Genomic DNA, 24,948 nt, shown 5'->3' on the forward strand with positions numbered 1-24,948 from the left:
TTCAAATTTCAATTATAAAATCAGTTGAATTCGGAATTTCGATCGATCGTCAGTGCCATTGTCTGTTGAACGGTTCCCTGTACTTTGTGTTATTATTAATTATTATATATATTGAGAAAGGTTTAACTAAAAGTTAAAAGCAACGCCCTTTGTCATCTCAATTTATTACCTTGGTATTTAGTAGTGCTTAAAAACGAAACCGGTTTAATTTGTTTTGAAATTTCTACGAGTGTTATATCATAATTGAACAAACTTACTACTTAGCTAATACTTAATAATGTTTGTCAACTATTTTTCAATTTTTTTAATACTTGGTAAGTTTGTTTTAAATATTTCTTTAATATTTTACACTTTAAAGTAATTTATTATTAAATATATTTTAATAAAAACTACCCACTTCTTACTAGATAGTGCAAAAATCAACGAATATGATCCAAGTGATTATTCAAATATCTGAATTTATATTGATTTATACTGTTTGATTTACATAACTAAACAATGACAATAGGGAATAATACACTTGTATTAAAGCATATGTAAGATTAATAAAGTATAAAGTAATATTTGCAATTAAATATCTTGAATTATATTGAAAGTAATAAAAGAAATACTATAGTGAAAGTAAAAAAAAATGCAAAGACTAATTCTTTAAATATGTAGAAATCATTTTAATATTTTATAGATTTTGATTTAAATGTCTTAGGTTTGGCATCATGTCAGTCAACTGAAACCTCTATTGGTGATGCTTTTAATGCCTTACCACCGGAATTGCAAGGTAAAGTTGATCAAAAACAAATTGAAGCCATCCAAAACAAGTCAACGGAGCTGTTTAAAGAGAAATGTGAAAAGAATGGTGGACCACAAGCTTATGAAAATGCTGAGGTGAGTCTTTTGTATTTATAATAAAGTTTACATACCAACCATTTTGGGTCCGGCTGTAATGTGTACTTCTTAACCCAATGAGGGGTTATGAGATAGATAGATATTAATACCTCACTGAATTATAGGCACACTATAAGAAAGTTGCTATAATGTTGACTACTTATATAATTCTTAGTTTTTAATCTATGAAAATCTTCAGTACTTGTAGTAGTAATAGTACCTAGTATTTTTTTTATACATAATTTTGTTGTTATTTGAATATGCAATCTAAGAAAAATATCTATTATTATCTGTTAACATCAATAAAATTTTATAAAAGTGGTAATTAAAACATAACAAAGGAAAACACTACTATAATAGTTACTTTCAAGCTAATAAATTCAGATTTAAAAAGAATGACAATTGAAAGATAGAATTACAAATATTTTTCTTTGTTATTATTTGAAGGCAAAGATCAAGTTGTTGCATGTATAATTACTACATTAAAATGGTGTTTAAAAATAATGTGACTTCAAACCGGTATTTACGTTTTTTCTTGGTTTTTGCCTGCTTAATTTGTTAATGAACTTTGGCTTCATGTATTATAATATATAAATGTACATTATATACAGTGTTATATCTACATAATATTAAATCAAACTTAAACTTTCATGTAAAATGTGTGACTTTTAACTGGATTCTGTTACGTTATTAGACTTGAGAAATCCTACGTGGGTTTGTGGTTAACTCGCGTGAATTAATCGAAAGGTGCTCTACGATAAAATAATAATTATTGTAAAATATAAGTTGTAGACGGTTGATAAAAATCGATGAAACGTGTAGTAAAGCTTTGAGCTTTATGATCGTATAAATAAACGAAAACGCCGTAACGTTTCAAAAGTAACACTACCAAATTAAAAAGACTTATTATTAAAATTTTACAATAACTGTCTGGAAGAACTTCTTTTGATTAGACGTGTTTTTAGTTTCATACGAAACTGTTCCAACATTCGATGTCTCCATATACACGCGATGAAAAAAATCTGCGGTAGGTACGCTGGTAAATATTCGTAACGTTATATATCAATGGTATTAGTCAACGCAGGGGAAGGCCTGATGACCGGTGAGTGACGGTTATTGAAAAATTACACCGGCAGTTCATTGCAGGTAAATGATACACATATGGGCTTATCAAATTTAATATATTATAAAAGGTCTGATGGAGTCACGAATCGAAGTCGTGCGGTTAAGTTTACGATTTCATGTAAATTGATTTATTAACAGTTGAATCTGATGTTACGTAATAGATTTATGATTTTGAGTATTTCTTCCTGAATTCTGAGACCATTTAATTTCTGTCAGGTGTTACTAGATAGGACAAAGAAGCGGAGTACCACTTAATAGCTTGCTATTAGTGCTCTTGAGCAATCTGACGCAAGTATTATGCGTAAAAGCATTTTCTGATGATAAAATTTACGACCATTGGTTCAGATTTGTAAAGAATATGAGTCGCACTTTATCCTGATATTGAATTGCTAGAATATCTTGTCTATGTACTTAATAATTCTAATGTTACGTTATGTGTCATAATGTGGGATTCTTTAGTTTCACGTTTCAAATACGAAATTGCTGTTATTCAGACTTCTGATATCTGACTCAGGATGTACTTTGAAGTACTAAATAATATTGATTACTTATAGCTTAGTGAGTGAAAAATTTAATCGTTAATCTATGATAGAGGTTCATTTATTATAAAATTGTTCCTCAAAATATACCGGTGATTCCAACACCAATATCACCTGTGCATATAGTACCTACATACATGGACATGTTTAAATAGTTATAACTTTTATTACACAGTCTGACTCTGAACCCTGGCATTTGGATTTTCTTTAACACTCGCTTGTAAAGTGTAGAAAAACATCGTAAAAAAACCGGTAATGTGTCAGGCACAGAAGGCTGATCACCTAGGCTATTAGAAAAAACAAATGAACACGAAACAGATACATACATCTGAGGCCTATACCATACAACGTTTCTGGTATTTAAATACATTTTAAAACACAACACTGTACTGTGTACATTATGTATAAAATAAATTGTAGTTAAAACAATGAGTATTTGTTCTTGTTCTTGAAAATAGTTTAAAAACAATCCATTAATTATCCAACTCACAGTGATGAAAGAGTTCTTTGAAAACCATCAAAATCTCGAGTGACGACTGATTTATTGCTGGGAATAGTTTAACTTATCGCCTTTGACAGCGTATGGTAACATTATCTTAACTGTTACGACTTATGGTTTTTTCTATCAATGAAAACGACTGTCAATATAGTCCATTGAAATGTTACAATGTGAGGGCCAAACTGAACGTTTGTTAGAGGACGCAATTTTATTTATGGGACGTGTATGACAAGCTTAAACACAAGTTTGTGGATAAAAAGTCGTATAGACATAATTGTAGGCAAAGCGATTTGTACGTCGTGTAAATATGTCTTTACAAATTATTTGTAAGACGCACAGTTTAGGAGATATAGCCAAAAACGTGTTTTCACTTTTCCAAGATGGCGGCCGGGGTACAAGGGCGCCAACCCTACGAACTTGGGTTTAAGCTTGTATTGACCCCCCCCCCGTACATGTCCCATAAATAAAATTGATGTTCAGCCCATGTAATATTTCAATGGACTAATGGGCGATTTGACAAGTAAAGTTATTTACTAGTTACTATGGAACCTGTTTATTTTTCTAATTCTATGAAGTACTGTAAGGCTTTGACATAAAATATTCATAATATTAATAACCCGCCAAAATTTCTCCATGTAATGGCGTCGCACAAGTCCCTATGAGGTACCGTGACGCACGTAAACGTACGGTTTTTGGTGCGTTAATTGTCATTCATTCAACGTCAAACTTTAATTGTTTGCACTACAAAAAATATATTTCTTGTCGATGTTCTTAATATTTCTTATGTTACGTTATGTGTCGTAACGTGGGATTCTTTAGCATTTCACTACACTATTATAATAAGTATGTATAAATTATGTTTACATTCGTGCCCATTATTATCATTTTATTTTTAGTCGTGTTACTCATATTTTAATTTAAAATAAATCTTATCTGCAAAACAATTTTAGAACACTTCTATAATTATAACTTGTATATATATATATTTTTTCATATCTGGTATTTGTTGTGTCTGTCATGTTTCCCTAAAGATAAATAAATAAGCATGTCTTTGTCGTTTGTTTTAATCTGTGACCGTTTCGTGTCACGTGACTGACGTATAAAAATGATTTTGTATAATAATGGATATTTTGATAAATTAATGAATATTAACGCATAATTCAAAAGTCAAAAATCATTTATTCATATAGGTAACACAATGTACACTTATGAACTTAAAAAAAGAAATATACATTAAATGCTTCTAATTTTACATTTACTGCCAGCTCAAAGGGCGTAGAACGGAAGGGAAGAACTGGCAATAAACTCTCCGCCACCTTTTTTTAATCGCCAAGTTTTTTGTTTTACACAACGTTTATAAGGGAGCTGCAACGGTTACACCATGTTCAACATGATATCTTAAGTAACAAAGTACCTAGTCTACAATGTTAAAATCCATGTTTTGTTCAAATTACTCTCAAATATATTTCTACATATCTTAATATATATAAATTACGCGTCACGTTGTTTGTCCGCTATGGATTCCTAAACTACTTAACCGATTTCAATCAAATTAGCGCACCGTGTGCAGTTTGATCTAACTTAAAAGATAGGATAGCTTATATCTTAATTTATACCCGCAATATTATTTTATTGCAAATTATTTGTTTATTATTTGACAGTCACAATTCTAACAGATGGCGCTGTGTTGAAAGTACCAACGTTCCACATAAGCTACAATTTAATGGCATTACCACCAACAAAAGCATGGTGGTCCCCATGACTGGTGTTCTCCTACCGTTTCCCATGAATAGGTTACTACTATGTAATATAACTAAAACCTTAGTCAGAGCAACGCTTGGCCGGTCTGCTAGAATTACATATTTTTTAATCACAATCACCTACTAGTTAACGCTTATGGTGATCCTGGCGTTCCTTTATTCCCGTCCCAGGGAAATAATAATCGTTTCGTGTTAACATACTACATATAAGTTTCCAATCTTAATATATATATTTCTTGTGTGCGTGTGTATGTGACTGAACTCCTCCTAAACGACTGGACCGATTTTGATGAAATTTTTTGTGTGTGTTCAAGGGGATCTGGGAATGGTTTAGATTCACAAATCAGCCCGCCAGATGTTAAGGGTAGTCCACCCCTAATTTTTATTATTTTATTTATAGATAAAATTTTATTTTTTATTTTTTTTATGTTACAGAATTAAAAAATACATACAACCCCTAATTTTCAACCCTCTACGATCAACCCCTATTTTTTTATTATAAATGATATACATGGCAAAACGACGTTTGCCGGATCGGCTAGTTTACCTATATTTTTAAATGGTAATAATGTAAGTAATCTATGCAAATTGGACTTTAGACGGTCACAGTTCAATGTTATAGCTTGTACCGACTAAGTGTTTATAAGACCTATTAAAATGTAAACATCCTGCTTAGACCAATTGTTACTACTAACTATTATTATTATAACTATATAGTGGCTGTTATATATACGTATAATACAAAAACCTTGGCGATTAAAAAGAGTGGCGGAGAATTTATTGCCAGTTCTTCTCTTCCGTTCTACGCCTTCATTTGAGAAGTGGCAGTAAATGTAAAATTAGAAGTATTTCATATATTCTATTTTTTTTTGACGTACATAAGTGTACATTGTTATTTATATGAATAAATGATGTTGACTTTGACTTTAACCCTAAACTGGATTCGATTCCTCGCGAAATCTTTTGTGTTTTGTTTTTTTTTATATATGTATTTGTATTTATTAAGTTACATTGTATTTAAGTGTGAGTATCGTACAAGGTTTCACAAAAATTTATTTCGCGATATCTCCCTTAAATTGATATACGAAACGAAATAATATTCAAATCTGTTTTGCCGACAACTAATTATCGAGTATCATAAATAACATATTCGGCAAAATAACCTCCGTTTATGTCGGTAATGCGACTCCGCCAAAAAACGAGTGCGTTGCGTGATTTGTAATACAATGTTATTCAACTCTTATGCCTTCTAGTCTACTAGTACTTAAATATTGACCTTGAAGACTTGCGGTTCATATTTCTGCTATTTGATCGCTATTTACCTTTAATTTATTCGTCTTTTGGCTGTTAAGATATATTTTGATGTGATACTAGCGTCGATCCGCAGTTTTACACACCTAAATTCGGTCATTGCGTTACAAAGATAACATTTTTACAGGGAAAGAACTAGAAATAATGGAAATTTCACTCCATGGAAACATTCTTTTGTTTAAAAAGAAACATTTTTGAAAATCCTATAAACGTATTGCCTTTTTTTCCGGGGTAGAAATGCATTTGCGTATCTCATGCCCCTGAAGGGGTATATGGGACTTGACTAAAACCACCTCGGGTAGTTTCTACGTGGCTGTGTTAGGGAGGGTCTGGGGTAGAAACGAATTATCTAGAATGCGAAAATCTCTAAGAAATATGGTGAAACAAAAACTGCGAAATATATTTTTAAAAAATCAGTGGCGCTACAACCTCTTTAGGTCTTGGCCTCAGATTTCTGAATCTGTTTCATGATCATTTTTAAATCTAATAGCCAATCAGGCTGTGCCTGACACACGACGTCGTCTTTTTGGGTCTAAGACATGTCGGTTTCCTCACGATGTTTTCCTTCACCGTTCGAGCAAATGTTAAATGCGCACATAGAAAGAAAGTCCATTGGTGCACAGCCGAGGATCGAACCTACGACCTCAGGTATGAGAGTCGCACGCTGAAGCCACTAGGCCAACACTGCTCTGCAAAATATATTTAAGTATTTTAATTCTTAATATTTTTGGATACACAATTCCATTCAAATAATCTATAATGGTTCGTAATTTTGCATTACATGCTTACGCGCAATAGAAACTATAACTGAATAATAATAATCAAAGATTAAAAATTATCAGTGAAAGTGTCTAAGGGATACGGGACTGCTTGTTGCGGTTGTGAAATCTATTTATATAGATTTCATTCGTTATTAAATTAACGTGGAAAAAAATATTGGTTGTTTGTAAAGTAGGTTTACGATCGAGATGTTTACGTGATAACGTCTTATTGGTGATATAAGTTTTTGGGAAGTAAGGAATTAATGAAGATAACAATTTTTTCAAATTTTAAATTACATCTATCGTTTTATTCACACTTTTGATGATAAATTTCGGGTGTAAAATGACAAGTTTACTTATTCGACTATGATATACATTTTTCTTCATACATTCACGGAATGACTGGCAGCGCTCGAGATGAGACGGGAGATCGGTCCGTCTCTCTCTCGTTATACCTGCGATCGCGCTCGTGAGGTTTTGGTGTGACACAAGTTTCTGAACATGTCACCCGACTAAAACAATTTTAAAGATGTTATCACGTCAAAAATAGTATTTATATTTAAACTCGGTTTTCAAGGATTTTTTACGTTGCCCTGAACTATGCATTATCTATTCATGAAACCCTGCAGAGCCTAAAAATGTACTGGTATTTTGTATTCTACTCATTTATTGTCCACCTATTTCCATTAATAAAAGTAGTCGGTTCTGTAAGTGACTTCAAATAGTATCAATTTCACAATTTTTTTGTAGTATGGTCTATTTAGATTTCCGAGAGCGTGCTAAATCGTGAATGTTTGTCCACAGATCTCAGAAATGAAAAGTAATACCGAATTTATTAACGTTTTTAAAGTATATAAAAACGTGTCCTTGAACATAGGCCAACTCTAAGAGCTTCCACTCCTCTCGGTGTCCAGCTTTTCGGGGCCACATAAGGCCAGCTGTTCTACTTCTATCATCTTCCCACCTTTTTATTTGTCTTCCTTGTTTTGTTAGTCATAGCGAGGAAGCCATTCCGTCGCTTTTTTCGTTCATTGATATGTGTCTTGTCTCATAATGTGTCCTGTCCATTTCCATCTTAGTTTTTTCTAGAAGTAACAGCATTCCTAAACTTTGTCATGTCTTTTATTTCTTCCAGTTTTACTCTATCTTTCATTTTCCTAAAACACTCCTTTCGATACTTTTTTGACATACTCCTAATTTGTTTTCTTGTTTGTCAGTGAGTGACCAGGTTTCACATGCGTTAGAAATTAACCGGCTTGCCGATTAGTTATTAGTTTTTATAGTACTTCACATTTTTATGTACTAGGTAATGTATTGTACAGCAATAATGTCTAATTTTTTTTTTTATGTAATAGAAGGCAAACGGACAGGAGGCTCACCTGATGTTAAGTGATACCGCCGCCCATGGACACTCACAATGCCAGAAGGCTCGCAAGTACGTTGCCGGCCTTTCAAGAATTGGTACGCTCTTTTCTTGAAGGACCCTAAGTCGAATTGGTTCGGAAATACTTCTGTGGGCAGCTGGTTCCACTTAGTGGTGGTGCGCGGCAAAAACTGCCTTAAAACGCAACGCTATATTGTTATTTAGAAAAATAGGAGACAGTCCAAGATTTATCAAAATCGGTTCAGTTTTTAAAACATGGGCATTTCTGATACGTTTATAAAAATAATGTTGATAGGTCGATCAGATTTCTTTCAAACGACTTAATATAACTGTTTTTTTTGTTAATTTTTGGCATCATTAAGCGACACCCAATAGCCCTGACGTGCGACCATCTGGTAATTCGAAAGGGGAAAGAACTTTAAGGGTCACTTTACCGGTTTTTTATGCCGTTCATTGATTCACTTAACCATCTGCCTTTAAGCCGAAGAGCTCTAAAAATCAGTGATTCGGACGAGGAAACATGTTAAAAGACATACAGACAAATGTAACAAAATATTGTAAACCTATTTAAGAGTAAGTGTGTAGTTTCTTGCCCATTCTTCTCCACACGAAACTACCTTTTGGAAGGGGCAACTAGAATCTTCTTTGTATTTTTTTTTGATGTTCAAAAGTGCAATTTTAGGTGGTCTAATTGAAATAAATGATTTGACTTTGACCTTGTTAGTTGAAAGATGTTATTTTGAGGAAAATTACAAACGTAAAAATATTCATTGTCGTGTCATAGAGAGACTTCCGGCACTAGCATGTTAATGACAAAGTAACACTAGGACAGCGAATCTTGAATTCGCGTCATGGGTGGTAGGGGGTCTTAATTTGTACCAATAAGATAGAAAGAAATAAAAAACTTTATTATACATACAGAATATAAAGTAAAGCGCAATGGCCTCCACACTAGGATTCCCTGTGTTGTGGGCAGCCAGTCTCTTCCTTTTGACATGTAAATTATACATATATAATAATATATACACAAGTTGCGTGTTTATGTATCCCGACAAAAAAGGCCAGAAGGAGTACACATACTAACGGATCCGGATGATCCAATCACAGTAGCTAACAATAAAATAAAAAATAATAATAGACAAAAACAGATTTGGGTCGATGTTCCAAGCCGAGGTCCGAGTCTCACAGGAGACGCCCTCGCGGTGGTTGGGGGAAAAAGGCCCATTCAGGCCGAGCTGAGCTGTAAAGGCCCTTAAGGCCAACAGCGAGATTCCATTCATAAAAAAAAAATTATGTAACAGGGTGTTTACAGAACCTGCAGCACAAAAGCTGGAGGTTCTGAAGTTCGCTGGAGGGTGGTCATGACATCTCCTGGGTCCGCCGTTGCCTCATAGATATTACCAAGTATACCAGTATGTGGTTAAGATTGTCTACTACACCGTGGTCACTAGGTCGTGCGTTTGAAACACGTGTTCTTGTTTTGCTTATCAAATAATATTTTGAAGCCAGGATGTCTGTCAGAACTTAAACAAATCTATGGCGTGTGTCAGATACATATGACTGATCCCATACTTACGGTGAATCCATTCCTTTATAGTAAACGATTTTTATTAGTATAATATAAATATTACACGTAGTTTACAAAGTAGTAATTATAAATGATAAATGTAAATTGCAATATTTAAAATAATATAAATTAATTTTAACCTTGAACATAAGGTTATTTTAAATACGTCAAGAAATAGATTTTCCTCTAGTCTCTCATGTAATCACAAATAAATAACTCCTAGGAAGCCTTATTAATATGACACTCCATACATGACATTTCGTAGAATTAGACACTTTTATAAATATTTTAAAAATAAGTTAGTATTTGCAATAAATTTATTCTGTACCTTTACATACTTACAGTAATACCTTATTGTCGGTTGATACCTGTATCATGTATAATAATGATAGTAATTAACTATTTATTTTAGAAAATCATAATTTAACTTGATTGTATTTTCTTTATTTACGCTTTATTACATTTTCATAGAAAGAAAGGAATCGATTAATTAATGAACAGATATTCATTAAACGGATGTTATGATATCGTCAACGATAAGATTTTGATAACGTTTCTTCAATTAGGTTATTCATTGTTATTAAGGTCAAATATTTGGTACTTTATATTTTATCTAATTGAAAAATTTACAGTTTTAAAATATAGATCTAAATTGTAAAGTATATCACATGCTTTCACTCGTCGACGCATAAGTTTTATTTATTTACTACCCTTTGGAAATATACAAATATTATTACAACCAAATATAGCTATGTGATGTGTGTCAGCGTGCGACTCTCGTGAGGTCGTAGCTTCGACCAGCAATGGAATTTTCGCATGTGCAAATTTAACACTCGTACGCAGGAAATCATCGTAAGGAAACCGGCATGCCTAAGACCCAAAGTCTACGGCGTGTGTCTTGGACAGAAAGAACTTGCTTATTAGAAACGTTTTAAACGTAGCGCCACTGTGTTTTTAAATATTGGGGTGTGCTTATGATGCAGGTGATTTAACCTGCATCATAAGCACACCCCACATACACACCCGCACGTACAATGTACATACTCTCAATTTCACACAATCACACAACACAGCCGAATTAGGATAGTTAAATGTATTGAATTATTTTTATTGATTTTTTCCTTTTGTAAATGATGAACCTTTTTCTATATGACTGATCCTATATATATTTATGTTTTCCATCTTTAGCTATATCTTAAGAATAATTGTGTTAATTTATATATTATTTACGATTACAAAATAAATAAATAAAGAATTAACTCAATACAAACTACAATATTTAAAAGAAAGGCATAACAAAACTTTTTAAACGAAAATCTCGCAGATTTCCCTTGCTCCGATTGTATCAGTTTTAAATGAATTTAGTACTAGAACGCCTGACCCAAATAGCTACAAAGCGAAATACCGATCTCTCAAGTGTCAAGCAACCTAGGTTTGGTAAAGCTTTGTGCATATTTAACGAAGTTCATAGAAAATATAATTAATTCTTTACTTGGTATATATGTCAACGTAAAATTGTAAAAACCGTTAGATTGTAATCTATCTCGCGAGATTGTAAACTGTCGAAAGATTGTGAACCTCAACGAACTGCTTACAAATTAACGTATTATTATTCGGTAGTTATATGAAATTGTTGGGAAGTAAAATTAATCTGTAATTGACCAAAGAAGTTTGAATGATAACTAAGTTAGTGTAGTACAATCTACCGAATAATAATATGTTAAATTGTAAGCAGTACGCTGAGGTTCACAATCTTTCGACAGTATATAATCTCGCGAGATAGATTACAATCTAACGGTGTTTACAATTCTACGTTAACATATATACCTATAGCGAAGTTCCGGAGGCAAGGTTTTAGGAATAATATGACTTTGCACGAGTTATGTTCGGTGGCGGTTGTTGTAGATATGTTCATATATATGTTAAATGAAATACTTTGTTTGTTACCCAGCTAACAGCTCAGTTTAAAGCTGGGTAACAGCTCATTTAAAATATGAGCTTATAACTAACATAAAATTAGTGATATTGGGGTTGCGACGTTAAGGGTTCTTAAATAAGTGACACTTCAATATAAGTGTCGACATATTAGACCTATTTGGAAACGAGGATGTGATATCACAATTTATGAGTGTGGGAAAAACTAAAGGGCTCATTTAGGCTTCAAGTGTGCGATGATAAAACATAAATAATTTATAATCTTCTTAATATATATAAATTACGTGTCACGTTGTTTGTCCGCTATGGACTCCTAAACTACCGAACCGATATTAACCAAAACCACCGTGTGTAGTTTGATCCAACTTAAAAGATAGGATAGCTTACATCTCAATTTATACCCGCAATATTATTTTATTGCAAAACATTTTGTTTATTATTTGATAGTGACAATTTTAACAGATGGCGCTGTGTTGAAAGTACCAACGTTTCACATAAGCTACAATTTAATGGCATAACCACCAAAAATGCATGGTGATTCCCATGACTGGTGTTCTTCTACCGTTTCCCTTCAATAGTTTACGACTGTGTAATTTAACAAAAACCTGAGCCACAGCAACGCTTGGCCGAGTCTGCTAGTATATTTATAAAAATTTCTGGGTAGTCTTGTTGATTAGGAGTTTAATAATAAATTGGAATTTAAAGAAACCCACATGTCCTATAAATAAGAGATAATATATTTTAATGGAAACGATAAGATTTCAATTAATGGAATATCATCATATTAGTGGAATTTTATAGATTACTAGCTGATCCGGCAAACGTCGTTTTGCCATGTTTATCATTTATAATAAAAAATATGGGTTGATCGTAGAGGGGTGAAAATTAGGGGTTGTATGTATTAATGCTGTATCATAAAAAAATAAAAACAGAAAAAAATATCAAAAAATAAAAAAATATTTCGGGGTGGACTAGCCTTAACATTTAGGGGGATGAAAAATAGATGTCCGATTCTCAGTAATACACAATATGCACACAAAATTTCATGAGAATCGGTCGAGCCGTTTCGGAGGAGTTTAACCACAAACACCGCGACACGAGAATTTTAAATATTACATTGACTGCATTCAGGCACTAATACCCAGTGAAAATTATTCAGTTCACTCAAAATTGTCGTAACTTTATGTGTTATGTAGTTTTACACATCTTGCGCTCAAATCTAACTAATTTTTTAGGTTTTTTTCTCACAGTGGTTGTCTGGAAGAGATCGCTCAAAAGCGATAAGGCTGCCTACCTTTTTATTTAATTATTTAAATTGTACTGTATTTCTGTATTACTGCAACAAAGTGTATCTTTAAAATATATGTATATATATTTTCAGTCGGCATTAAAAAGCTTCCGAGGTTGTATTTCCGCTCTGGTTGACCCCAGCAAGCTACAGCAAGAAATCGAAGAAGCCAAACCTCAGGGACAAGTTGATGAGGTATTCAAAAAGTAAGTAATATGATAGCAATAAAGTTGTGTGTATCTTCTTGTAACGTTGTATTTTCCCGCGAATTAAATATTGAGATTTATTGTCATTAAGAACGGGGAAAATGGGTAGGAGACTCACCTGATGTTCAGTGATTCCGCCGCCCACGGACACTCAATGCCAGAAGGTTGGCAAGTGCGTTTCCAGCCTTTTAAGAATTAGTACGCCCTGGTTCTTGAAGGACCCAAATTGAATTGGTTCGGATGTTTTTTTTGTTTTTTATGTAACAGGAGGCAAACGGGCAGCAGGCTCACCCGATGTTAAGTGATACTACCGCCCATGGGCTAGAAGAATTGCAAGTGCGTTGCCGGCCTTTAAAGAGTTGGTACTCTCTTTTCTAAGTCGACCCTAAGTTGAATTGGTTCGGAAATACTTCAGTGGGCAGCCGGTTACACATAGTGATGGTGCTCGGCAATAACTTCCTTAAGAAACACTCAGTTGTGGAATGGTAGCCGTCGAGGTGATACGGGTGGAATTTCGTATTCTGACTTGACGTCCGTTGATGAAACTGTCAATATTATTAGTTACGTATAGTTACCTAACTCATTAATAGTTTAAATTTCAAAATAATTAATTGAAGTCACCGAATGCCATGAGAACATTGTTTAAAGTTTAAACTATATTTACGCAACCCATTTCAAGTTCAAACACCCTATGCCTTTTGTAACGCACAGAAAACTTAGCCATTTGCATTCCGAACAATCTAAGTTGTTATAAGTCTTTACAAGGAGATGCTATCTTCGGGTATTTAAAAAAGACAGTAGTCTCCCGCGTCCTCCTTTACACGCCGCCAACGCATCATCTAAGAAAATGGGTCCATGAGTTGCGGTAACCGCCTTTTGTGGCAGTCCCGTAGACTCGTTTTCCCGTATAAAAACTTTGTCTTCTTATTCTAAATTAAAACATCCCCCTTCAGGTACTGCGACAAAACACCGTCGTTCAGAGTCTGCTTCAGCAACCTGACAGATGCGGTAAAGCCTTGTCTTGCCGAAGAAGAGCAGCAGAGTATGAAGACTGTTCACAATATTACCGAACAACTTGCAGATTTTATTTGTTTCAAGGAAGGCGATCGCATTGCACGTAAGTTTTTATGTACAATCTAGAATAAGATTAAATACACGATTAGGCTACAGTCTTTTGTTTTCTATGATGATTTTTGATAGATGGAATAGTAATGCTTATTAAGGAGTATTTTGTAATGTAAATAATCAAGTATTGTTAACATACGGTAGTATGTTGGGTGTGACAGAGAAAGAATGAGAGTCGAATAAATGCCGTGGAAATGAGAGGGTTAAGATATATGTACATATGTGTTTTGTAACATTGCGTGATAGGATAAGTAATAGTGAGATACGTGAGTAGTGTTGTCTTAAAAGAGGATGTAGTGACAAGGATACGAAATATAATGCTTAGATGTTTGGTCATGTGGAACGCAGGAATGAGAAGCGGTTAACAAGTAGGACATACAAGGCAACCGGGAGTAGTGAAATCGGGTTGGATAGGCCTTTTTGTACCTGGGCCAAATCCAGGAGGTACTTAAGAGGAGAAAAGTTGAAGTACGGACGAGCATGCGTGGTGAATGTCATGTCACCGTCAATATTAAAATGGAAAATCTAATTTAGGTACTGTCTGTATGTGGTGATATCAATCAATGGCGTAGTGCGGGCAAGAACTGTCAAATTTGGTTACAAAAAAATTGTAAGCATTACGCACTGCTTCACTTGACATATTAAAACAAAATGCCATTGATAGGAAGGCAAAATCAAAGTGCCTTTAAATAATACAACAAAGGTAAAAGGAACACACAAATCTGACGTTCTAAGGACTTTGAACTGTTGACATACATTTGTCATATAATCGACGAGGTCACTAATGTCATATCTTATCTGTGAAGTACTGTATTGTCTCCAAACTAGGAGTTACCTATATGCTATAAGTCTGATGCAGTATTAACCAAATCTTGGGATTACACGTGCGTTCCACTTATCAATAGATTTTTTTGCGCAACGTCTTTAACACAAACTCGTATATGGAAAATAACGTTGGAAATATACGTCGTTGTCAATATTGAGTCACAAACGGTGATCACTTAGGGTCAGATTCAGAATCGAGACTTATTTCGGACGTAGCAGACGTCCTCGTTGAATCTTGACCTTAGCTCTAAGTAATAACGTCAAATCCAACACATTTTTGACATGTCTCACTTAGCGTTTCTTAATTCTGAATCGCTACTAAGGGTCTGTTTCACAATGTATGGATAAAGTTCCAAATAGCTATGCAACACATAAATTATTTGTAAGATAAATTGTGCTATTTGACATTCATCGGACTTATGATGGACTTTATGTGACGAATAGCGCTATCTGACAGTCGTGAAACGCAACAATTGTGTTTATCCTACCAATTAATAATAAATAGCTAATTTGGAACTTATGTAGAACTTATCCGTACATTGTGAAACAGACCCTAATTGTCTTAGAAAAAGTTATTTCCATATAGATAGCGCCAATCGTTTAATGTTTATTTAAACTAATGCTCATTCTGTTCTGCAGAGATCGTTCAAAAGGAAATGCGAAAATCTATTGTTGGTAAGGGATGCGTGAGAGGCATTTTCATTAAGAAGTTTTTGGATTTTTTTATATGCATATGTGGTTGAACAAACATCGTTTTAGATAATAAAGTGGGCTTTATTTCACGAAATGGAAACAATTTTTTGGATGTATTTAACAGGGTAAATTATTTTATATGCACACTGTACAGTGAATGTTTATTTATGTACTAAAAACATAAAATACATATTAAAAAACGTTTCAAATATAAATAAAGACAATTTTTTCAAAAAAACAAACTCGGTAAAAAGGGCCGTTATGTTACGTGTGAAATGAATGAATCAGAGTTAGATCCAAACAATTATTACGCAGGGATTCGAAGCCAGGGCCTCTGACTGTTTTATAACATGAAGGGCACAAGATAGATAAGTGATTTAGCCTATGATTTGGTTAGTCTATAATTAACGATTGACCTTTGGTCACGGAACACGGACATGATATTGTCATTACAATTAGTTTTTGCTTGTGGTATGGTAAAATAATATGTATGTATGTAGGTAATGGTAAATACTTTATCCTATATTTGTTTCAGAACTTAAATAACTTTGTGAGAGTCTTAATTTGTTGTTTTATTGTGAACTTTCAAATAGGCTTGTTTAAGGTTTTGAGCTCTCGAAGAAAAGGTTTGTCTTTGATTGACATAACCTGACCTAACCGGATTAAAGTTATGTATTTTTATAAATTTACAATTATTTAATGGTCACGGTGACACCACGCACGCTGTAAAGCACGCGAAACGTCGGATAAATTTAAAATTATGTTTATAAAAAAAACATAACTTTAATCCGGTTAAAAAGTTTTTTCTTTAGAAGAAAAGGTTCTTAAGTCTGAAAAAGCGCTTTTCTGGCATTTATTACACACTTTATAAGCGGTATTTTCCAGTAACTTAATACGGAAAAATAATCAAAATTATGGAAAGTGCAAGTAATGTTTATTAACAAATCAATTTGCTTTGTTTATAAATCTTTATATTAGATTTCTTGACCTTGTTAAAAATTTAATTAGTTTCCATGCGCTACTCGTAAACATTTAAATTAAAATCACGACGTGACGACAAAAATTTAAAATAGTTTGTATGAAAATTTATAAAGAATATACTTTAAAATCCTTGAATTTATTCGACCTAACCTTCATTCATTACCTTGTTAAGTGAATGATGAATATTTATGAATCTTATTTCTTTTATCATCGTCTGGTTACATCAAGTGCGTCATATCAAAAGTAAACGTACTATACAAGATCCTGCAAATTGACAGTTATTAATCTATAGGCATACATTAATAATGATAATAATAATTCGATTTCCATATAAGGTATGAAGGAATTTAATAAGGGCGCTTATAGCATGTGCGGCTAAACAATTTTATACATTTTTGGTATGTAAAGTGGTGGTCAAAGCGCATCGTATTAACTATTTGTGATACAGAATTCGACCAAAGTCCACAAATTATTTTACTGGTTTAAGGATAGGTTATTTTGTTTTGTGCTGTGCACCAATGGACTTTCTGTCTATGTGCGCATTTCACATTCGCTCGAACGGTGTAGGAAAACATCGGGAGGAAACCGCTTGCTTAGACCCAAAAAGTCGACGTCGTGTGTCATTCACAGAAGGCTGATCACCTACTTGCCGTTTAGATTGACAAATGATGATGAAACAGATACAGTAATCTTAGGCCCAAACCTAAAAAGATTGTAGCGCCACTGGAGTTACTTAAAAATATTAATACATAGTTTTTAGTAAGTAGTTATAAAGGTATTTGAAATTATTGTGTATATAGCCTGCAGCGTTTTGGTGGTAGATTTCGTGGGTCTCGCCGGATAAAATAATAAATTAAAATAATACTAATTTATTTATACGCCGAACCGACAGATTTTTCGAAATTATTTGGTTTAATATTTGTAGATTTAGTAATAACGTAAAAGGTTCGTATTATAACATATTTAATATTAAGTTTTTTGGAAATATATATTTACTAGCAATGCCCCGCGGTTTAACTCGCGTCTCATGGTAGTGGAAAGTCTACTAAGTCGGAATATAGATATGTTTTTGTTATCCTAAAAGTTTTATTTTACTAATTTTTCTTAGTTTTTTTATTACTTCCTTTCTGATAATTTGATACACACTTTCATAATCTAATCTATATACAGATTTTACTTTTCAACTATATATATCTAATACATTTTTAAATTCGTAACATTTATAAATTTAAAAAACAAAAACATACATTAGTAAATTTAAAAACAGGTACTGAAAAATTCTTGATTTCAAGGATTAATTTTTTTTATCAGTCAGGAATTTTTTCCTTGATTATTAAAAATAGTTAAAAAAAAAATTAAAAACTTTCTTCTAAATGGGTCCAGTAGTTTTTGTGTAAAACATTACATTTATTTAACAACAACACCCACCCTTACAGATTACTCCAATGCAATTAAGGGAGCGTTTAAGTATTACGTCACGCAATTTTTGGAGATTATTGACCCAAGTATAGTAAACGTTTCGTGACCACCTAGTGACTCTTTATACCTAAAAGTTACCAATAAAGTGTAAAAGTACTGGAAAGTCGAAAATAATATTAACAATAACGACTTAATTCAATCCCCGCCCCGCATCGTAACGTTGTACCAAAGGACCCCCCCTCCCCCCAAAATTCGTTACGTAATATTTATACTTGAACGCTCCCTAACACATAAAAAAATTATTATAAAATTATAAATTATTATACACATAAAAAAAACAACACATCATTAAACAGATATCGATACTAACTATAAGACTAACTATTTGTTACAGTGTAGTAGTTTGTACTAGGAACTGACATTAAGCAAACCTTTTGTCAGTTCACTCAACGGACAAATAAATTCAGTTCGTAAATTATTTATAATTATAGCCCCCTTTTATAATATGTAATAAGTATCAGATGGGTAAATTTGACGCCTTTAATATTAAAGTTTAATAAAATTATTTACGATTGGAAAAACGTTTCTATAGTTTTTGGTTTTGGCACCTGGCACAATTTGGATTTGGCACTATATAAATCGTTTTCATTTGGTTGGTTTTCATAAACGTTATTAAAGAATCCATTGACATTATCAGAATTGTTGCGGTAGAATTTTTCTTTTGTTTTCCAACTAAAAATTTCTAGACTTTTAGTTCATACCATACAATGTGTCTTTCCATAGCGACAAAATAGCTCTGTATTAATAAATATTTTCAGTATTCATCGCTGAAAATGGACCCGAGTGCATCCAAGAGAAGCAGGAAGAATTGCAAGCCTGCTTTAACAGTACCATCGGCTCGGTGAACGTCGGAGAAGGAAACTTCACAGCTAACAGCATACCTGCTATTACTTTTGGGGTAATTATTTAATCCAGCAACGCTACTCTGTCATATTGATTTTTATAATAAAATTTGACTGTGTCGCTTGGAATTATGATACGAAAATTTATAATATACTAGCTGACCGGGCAAACGTCGTTTTGCCATGTATATCATGTATAATAAAAAAATAGGGATTGATCGTAGAGGGGTGAAAGGTAGAGGTTGTATGTATATTTTAATGCTGTATCATAAAAAACAGAAAAAAATATCTAAAAATAAATAAAAAAATATTGAGATGTGGACTACCCTTAACATTTAGGGGGATGAAAAACAGATGTTGTACGATTCTCAGACATACCTAATAAGCACACAAAATTTCATGAGAATCGGTCGAGCCGTTTCGGAGGAGTATGGCAACGAAAACTGTGACACGAGAATTTTATATATTAGATATTGCGTTTTGAAGTTACAGGGTAAGCCTGGTAGAGCCTAGAGGTTTAGAGACCAAAATAGATAATTATCATGAGTAAATCACATTTAATGGTTTACACATGATGGTTCGATTCCCGGTGAAGTAAAATTTTCTCAGGCTCCATTCCATGTCATCTCATGATAAGGGCTAAACGATGATCCATTTTATTTACAAATGTTATGTACTCAATCTGCAATGAATAAAAATCATTACATTACCATAAATTGCGTTAATATTTGTTAATACTGATAAAAGATAATAGCATTTTTATGTTATCTTAATGAATGATTTGGCTTACATTAGCCTAATCAGATAAATTATTTGATTTATCACGATTGTTTTGGCCTAAATACAACATAGTAAACGGAAAAATACATACACTTTCTCATTATTCGGTAGCCAATAGGTTTTGTGATTATAGAGAGATCTCATACGATATTGGTCATGGCTTGACTTGTCTGGCTAACCACAAGTCCTGACAAAAGACAAACAAAATATATATTTAAAACAATGCAGTAAAGTATCCTTTGCGCCATTTGCCAAAAGCAAACAGAGACACACTCTAAAGAAGTAACCTTAATCCTCCCAAGACTTATGTCCCACCAAAACTATGTAACATACATAAGTTTTAATAATCAAGAATTGAATTGTTCCCTTGATTAGCCTTTATTGCTGACACCCAGTACAATGTAATAACAATTATTTAAGTTACATAAAAAAACACTGAATTCTAACACATAAATAAAACTTAATCTAGTACATCATATGACCCGTTTTTGGTAATCAGCGTGTCCTGTGACACGTAGGCCTCTTCCAGCTGTTTCCATTCTTTTCTGTTATTAGCTCTTCTTGTCCAAGTTGTGCCTCCTATTATCTTAATATCGTCAGCCCATCTCTTGCTCGGTCTTCCTCTTTTCCTTTTTCCATCACGTGGTTGCCATTCTGTAATTATTTTTGTCTATTTCAACCTGCTATCTCTCGTCATGTGCCCAGTCCAGCGCCATTTCAACGTTCCCTTAAGGAACTTAAATGATAGGGTATAGGAAGAAACTACTTGGAAAATATTAACAAAATACAGAAACTAAATTTTCAAAACATATAATGAAAATATAATGACATTCAAATTTCAAATAATTTGAATAAAATTTCGTATAGCGTCTCTTAACAATCAAATAGCCGAAGGAAAACACGTAGAGAAATACTGTTCTGAAAGAAAACCTTTTCAAGCTAATTGGGACTAGACAATAGACATGTGTTTTGTTTTGTTGCTTATATCTTAATAACTTTTTCAGCAAAAGGAATGCCAACAATTAACGGAACTCCAAAAGTGTGTCGTTAAGGCTCTTGGAGGTTGTCCATCACCAACTTCAGCTAACATCATTGATTCCCTCTTCAAGTTTGCTCTCAAAGCTACCCCATGCAAGGACTTTATTGTAAGTATTAAATTCGATACGAAATAGTTCACAATTTTTTTATTTCAAATTTAAACTATGATATTTAGGAAGGACTTAGCGGGAACTTTTATATGTCAAAATTTTTGACATAAGCAGTCTTGGCGCTACGTCTCGTTCCCGTAAATCTCGCCCACGTCATTATAAGACTATGCTATGTCAGCTATGCTATATATACCTTCTTATATAAACTAAAATGTATTAAAAATAAGTTATTCAAAACCTATTTACAATTTCATTATCATTGAAATTGTTTAATAATACGATTATTGTTTTTGAATAGCGCAGGGATGCGGCTAAAAAGAGACACGGATCAGTAAGTTATGGTTTTTCGATTTTGTTTTTAAACGTTGCAGGCATTTGGGTGTGTTGTTGGGCGTTTTCGTTATTACAGAAGCTTAAAGGCACGGAAGTCTAGTTGTAAACTGCGCAGAAGGTTTTTTTTAGGCAGGAAGCACCAGATATACCGCCCATAGACACTTAATGCCAGATTCGCGACTGCGTTGTCGGATAAAGTTTTAAATGGTTGTGGGATGTCTCAGGTTTCTAGTTTATGTGTGTTTGTTATTTGAGGTGTCAGGTGGAAAAACTGTGTTTTCGTTGCTTGAGGATGGATTTATTCATACAACATTGCAACTTAAATGAATGTCGATAAATTACCTATTTTACGACTCATAGGAATACTTAAAACTTCCGCTAACATAATGAACATGTTTAAAAGAAGGAGAACTTTGTTAAAACTGCTACTAGTTTATACAATGTCCGAGTACTTATGCTCGTAGTAATTGATGATATGTAATATTGCTCTTTCCTTTTGTCCACCGCTAATCTGACGTGCCGGTATCTATGTATATGCTAATCATAATTTCGGGTTATTTTTCATTCAATTTGTTTTAATCATTCCATTGTTGTGTGTGTTATGTATTTTGTACTTAGAATAAAGCAATCAGTTTCTTGTCGGTCATGTGTAGTACTAATGCAGTTGGTCACAGGTAAAAGTTTAAAACAATACTAAGTCTCATAATTCATAGACAAGTTTAAGTGGGAAATATCATTTCCATCTGTCAAATTGGCAAAGAATTTTGACATATCGTCACTGTAGAATGATAATCTCGCATGTCCAGAGAACCAAACATTACAGTTTCGTCTAATCGTCAATATTCGTTAAAATATTATTATGTGTTTTTGTCCTTAGTTTTAGATGGTAAAGTACTTATTTATTAATAACATAAATAAGTCCTTACTTCACGATTATACCAGTTAAATGACATAAGAGTCTAAGAATAAAAAATAAATGGTTTTTGATACCTGAAGTCGACCCCGTGTGAACTTTAAGGAACTTTAACTTTGAAGGAATATTTTGTGATGAAAGATTCCTTAGTCCCAAAAAGTATATGCGTATGTCAGACATAAAAGCCTAATCACCTAGTTACCTATTAGACAAAAAATATACACAAGTCTGAGGGTCAGACTTTAGAAGGTTGTACTGTTCTTTATATAAAAAATAATTAATTTTATATATTTCAGAAGGAAGAGAAGAAGGGAAACTCCGCTCATCGCTTCGCAGTCAGCAGTTTTGTATTAAGTGCTTTAGTTCTTAAAGCTATGTTCTAAAACGTCAATTCTGCTTAAATTGCGCTTAAAGCTTTAGTATTATATATTACACTCGATGAATCGGTCTTTAGAAAGAGATGCTGAACTATCTCTGTCGCACAAACTATTTCGAATTCGTTATTCAAATTAGCTTCGTTATGATTGTTTTAAATGCGCTTTAGAAAAAGCAACGTCGTAATGGCAGCTGTACACACTCGCTTATACGAGTGTATACGTAAAGTTTTTAATTGAATTTTTTGTTTTATAGTTTTAATAGATAAGAAACAGTCGAACAGGTAGATTAAAAACAAAATGTTTCAGCGCATATTTAATTTCTGGTATAAGAGCTATGATTTAAATGGTATACGTAAACCGTCTAAATCAGGTATTTTTTGTATTGTCGCTCAAAGTGCCCATGTCAGTGATTTTTAGTTTTAAGTAACGCACAAATGGTGACAATAGAAGATTTATCTTAACATTGAATCATTTAAAAAATAGGCAAAGTAAAAAATATAATAAAGTTATTAATATCAGACAAGATTACATTTGACTTATAAAAATTTATAGACACTTGGCCCGTATTCTAAACTATCTTGATCTTTAATTCATAGAATGTTATTGAAAGTAGCTTCGATAGATAGATACTTGAACGCTGTTAAAAATGCCAAATTTAGAAAAAATCTTTAAATAAATACTTAGTAGTTCTCTTTTTAATTCAAGTTTTTTTTCGAATACGGCGTTATTTATCAGGCCATATACATTCCAATGTTACCTTCTAGAAGTAGATTAAGCTTACTGTAGACTTAGGCTTAAAGGGTCAAAATCAAAGTCGAGAGTTAACCCAAACTTTTGTATGTCAAATTCCATGTATTTGACAAAGTCATACTTAGCGCTAACTCTGGACTCTGAGTCTTACCTAAAGTGTAGCAGTATTTTTGTAATTTAGTAATAGATGCGAAACGGCCAATTACGTGCCAACCTGAGAAATATTTTTATCGACTTTTATGTGATTGTTATTAAATTTCATAATTGCTGTACAATTTAAACCATACGTACTTTCAAAGTAATTTACGTGCGCTCCAAATCTTTATAACGCTAATACTATGTGTCGTTTGATTTTCATTGGATATACTGTTGACCAATCACAATCAAGCTACGTAGTTTCGTTTTTTAAATTAAATTCAAGATGGCGGCTTATGTTCTGTAGTGTTCCTAACACTGAATTATCTACGTTCGTTTCTACAACTGTTTAAAAAAGTTTAACTGAATGCTTCTAAGTTTGAACTAAAGATATCAAATAACTGAATAGATTACTAAAGATCGGCGACCGTTTTAAAAAGCAAAACTCTGTTGTCATGGTTACAAAGTTATTCCATATAAAATGGTAACCATGGCAACATGAGTAATGAGAGGCGGGTAATGTTTCTTATTACAAGCAGGTCTTGAGTGTTATAACAGAATTGGACATTATTATTGAGTTAGTAAGATTTATTATTGCGTGCAAAGTAAGTGCCAATAGATCTCCCTTTAGGCCACTATCAGTATTGAAATGTCGGTTGTAAAGAAGTCCCCTCTATATATCTATATATATATATAATGAAAATGGTCTTCGTTTGAGGCTCAATCACGCCTAAACCACTGATCGTATCGACATGAAACTACCACCATTCGATGCGAAATTTTTTTTATTTTTCGAATTCTAACGTTCCTTCATTTTTTTATTGCTGTTTTACTTTTATGAAAATTTATCCATACGGACTTCACCGCGGAAACATTCGGGGAGGCTTCCTAGAACCTCTAAACGTCAACATCTGTTAAAAACTCGATTTTCGAAATATTTCAATTTTCTTAGCGGGAAGTTAAAAAGAAGAATAATAAAAATATGAAAAAAAATAAAATAATGAAACATAAAATTTATTTTAATTTGTCCAGCAAAGCGGGCGCGAAACGGCTAGTTACTATAATATTAAGATACGCCTGTAAAATGTTTAAAACGCACAAAATTGATTTTATATCAATTAATAACTTAAACGCCGTCTTCGTGTTGTACAATTTAAATTTCGAACGTGAAACAAAAGACGAATTTCACTTGATTTTGATTGGTCAAACCGTATTCACCTATTAATCCAAAAACGTCTTCTTTTGGGAGCGTTCAAGTATTACGTAACGAATCTTGGGGGGGGGGTCCTTTTGTAAAACGTTACGATGCG

The 24,948-nt window shown here is 33.1% G+C and overlaps 1 protein-coding gene across 3 annotated transcripts; it reads left to right on the forward strand.

Annotated features, from left to right (window-relative positions):
• Positions 1 to 19: 19 nt before the first annotated feature.
• On the forward strand, positions 20 to 22,988 carry LOC125060261 (27 kDa glycoprotein-like). 3 transcript variants are annotated; one of them, XM_047665062.1, is made up of 9 exons: positions 20 to 314; positions 704 to 882; positions 13,145 to 13,257; positions 14,211 to 14,374; positions 15,847 to 15,882; positions 19,119 to 19,258; positions 20,987 to 21,127; positions 21,429 to 21,461; positions 22,673 to 22,988. In XM_047665062.1, the coding sequence occupies exons 1-9, from the start codon at positions 278 to 280 to the stop codon at positions 22,757 to 22,759; spliced, it is 930 nt and encodes a 309-aa protein (XP_047521018.1). In that variant the 5' UTR covers positions 20 to 277; the 3' UTR covers positions 22,760 to 22,988. The 3 variants fall into 3 exon arrangements, with proteins under 3 accessions (XP_047521018.1, XP_047521019.1, XP_047521020.1); XM_047665063.1 differs by lacking the exon at positions 21,429 to 21,461 and having other exon boundaries at positions 21 to 314; XM_047665064.1 differs by lacking the exon at positions 15,847 to 15,882 and having other exon boundaries at positions 22 to 314.
• Positions 22,989 to 24,948: the final 1,960 nt, after the last annotated feature.

The sequence above is a fragment of the Pieris napi genome, chromosome 21 (assembly GCF_905475465.1).
Source record: "Pieris napi chromosome 21, ilPieNapi1.2, whole genome shotgun sequence".
Taxonomy (NCBI): Eukaryota; Metazoa; Arthropoda; class Insecta; order Lepidoptera; family Pieridae; genus Pieris; species Pieris napi.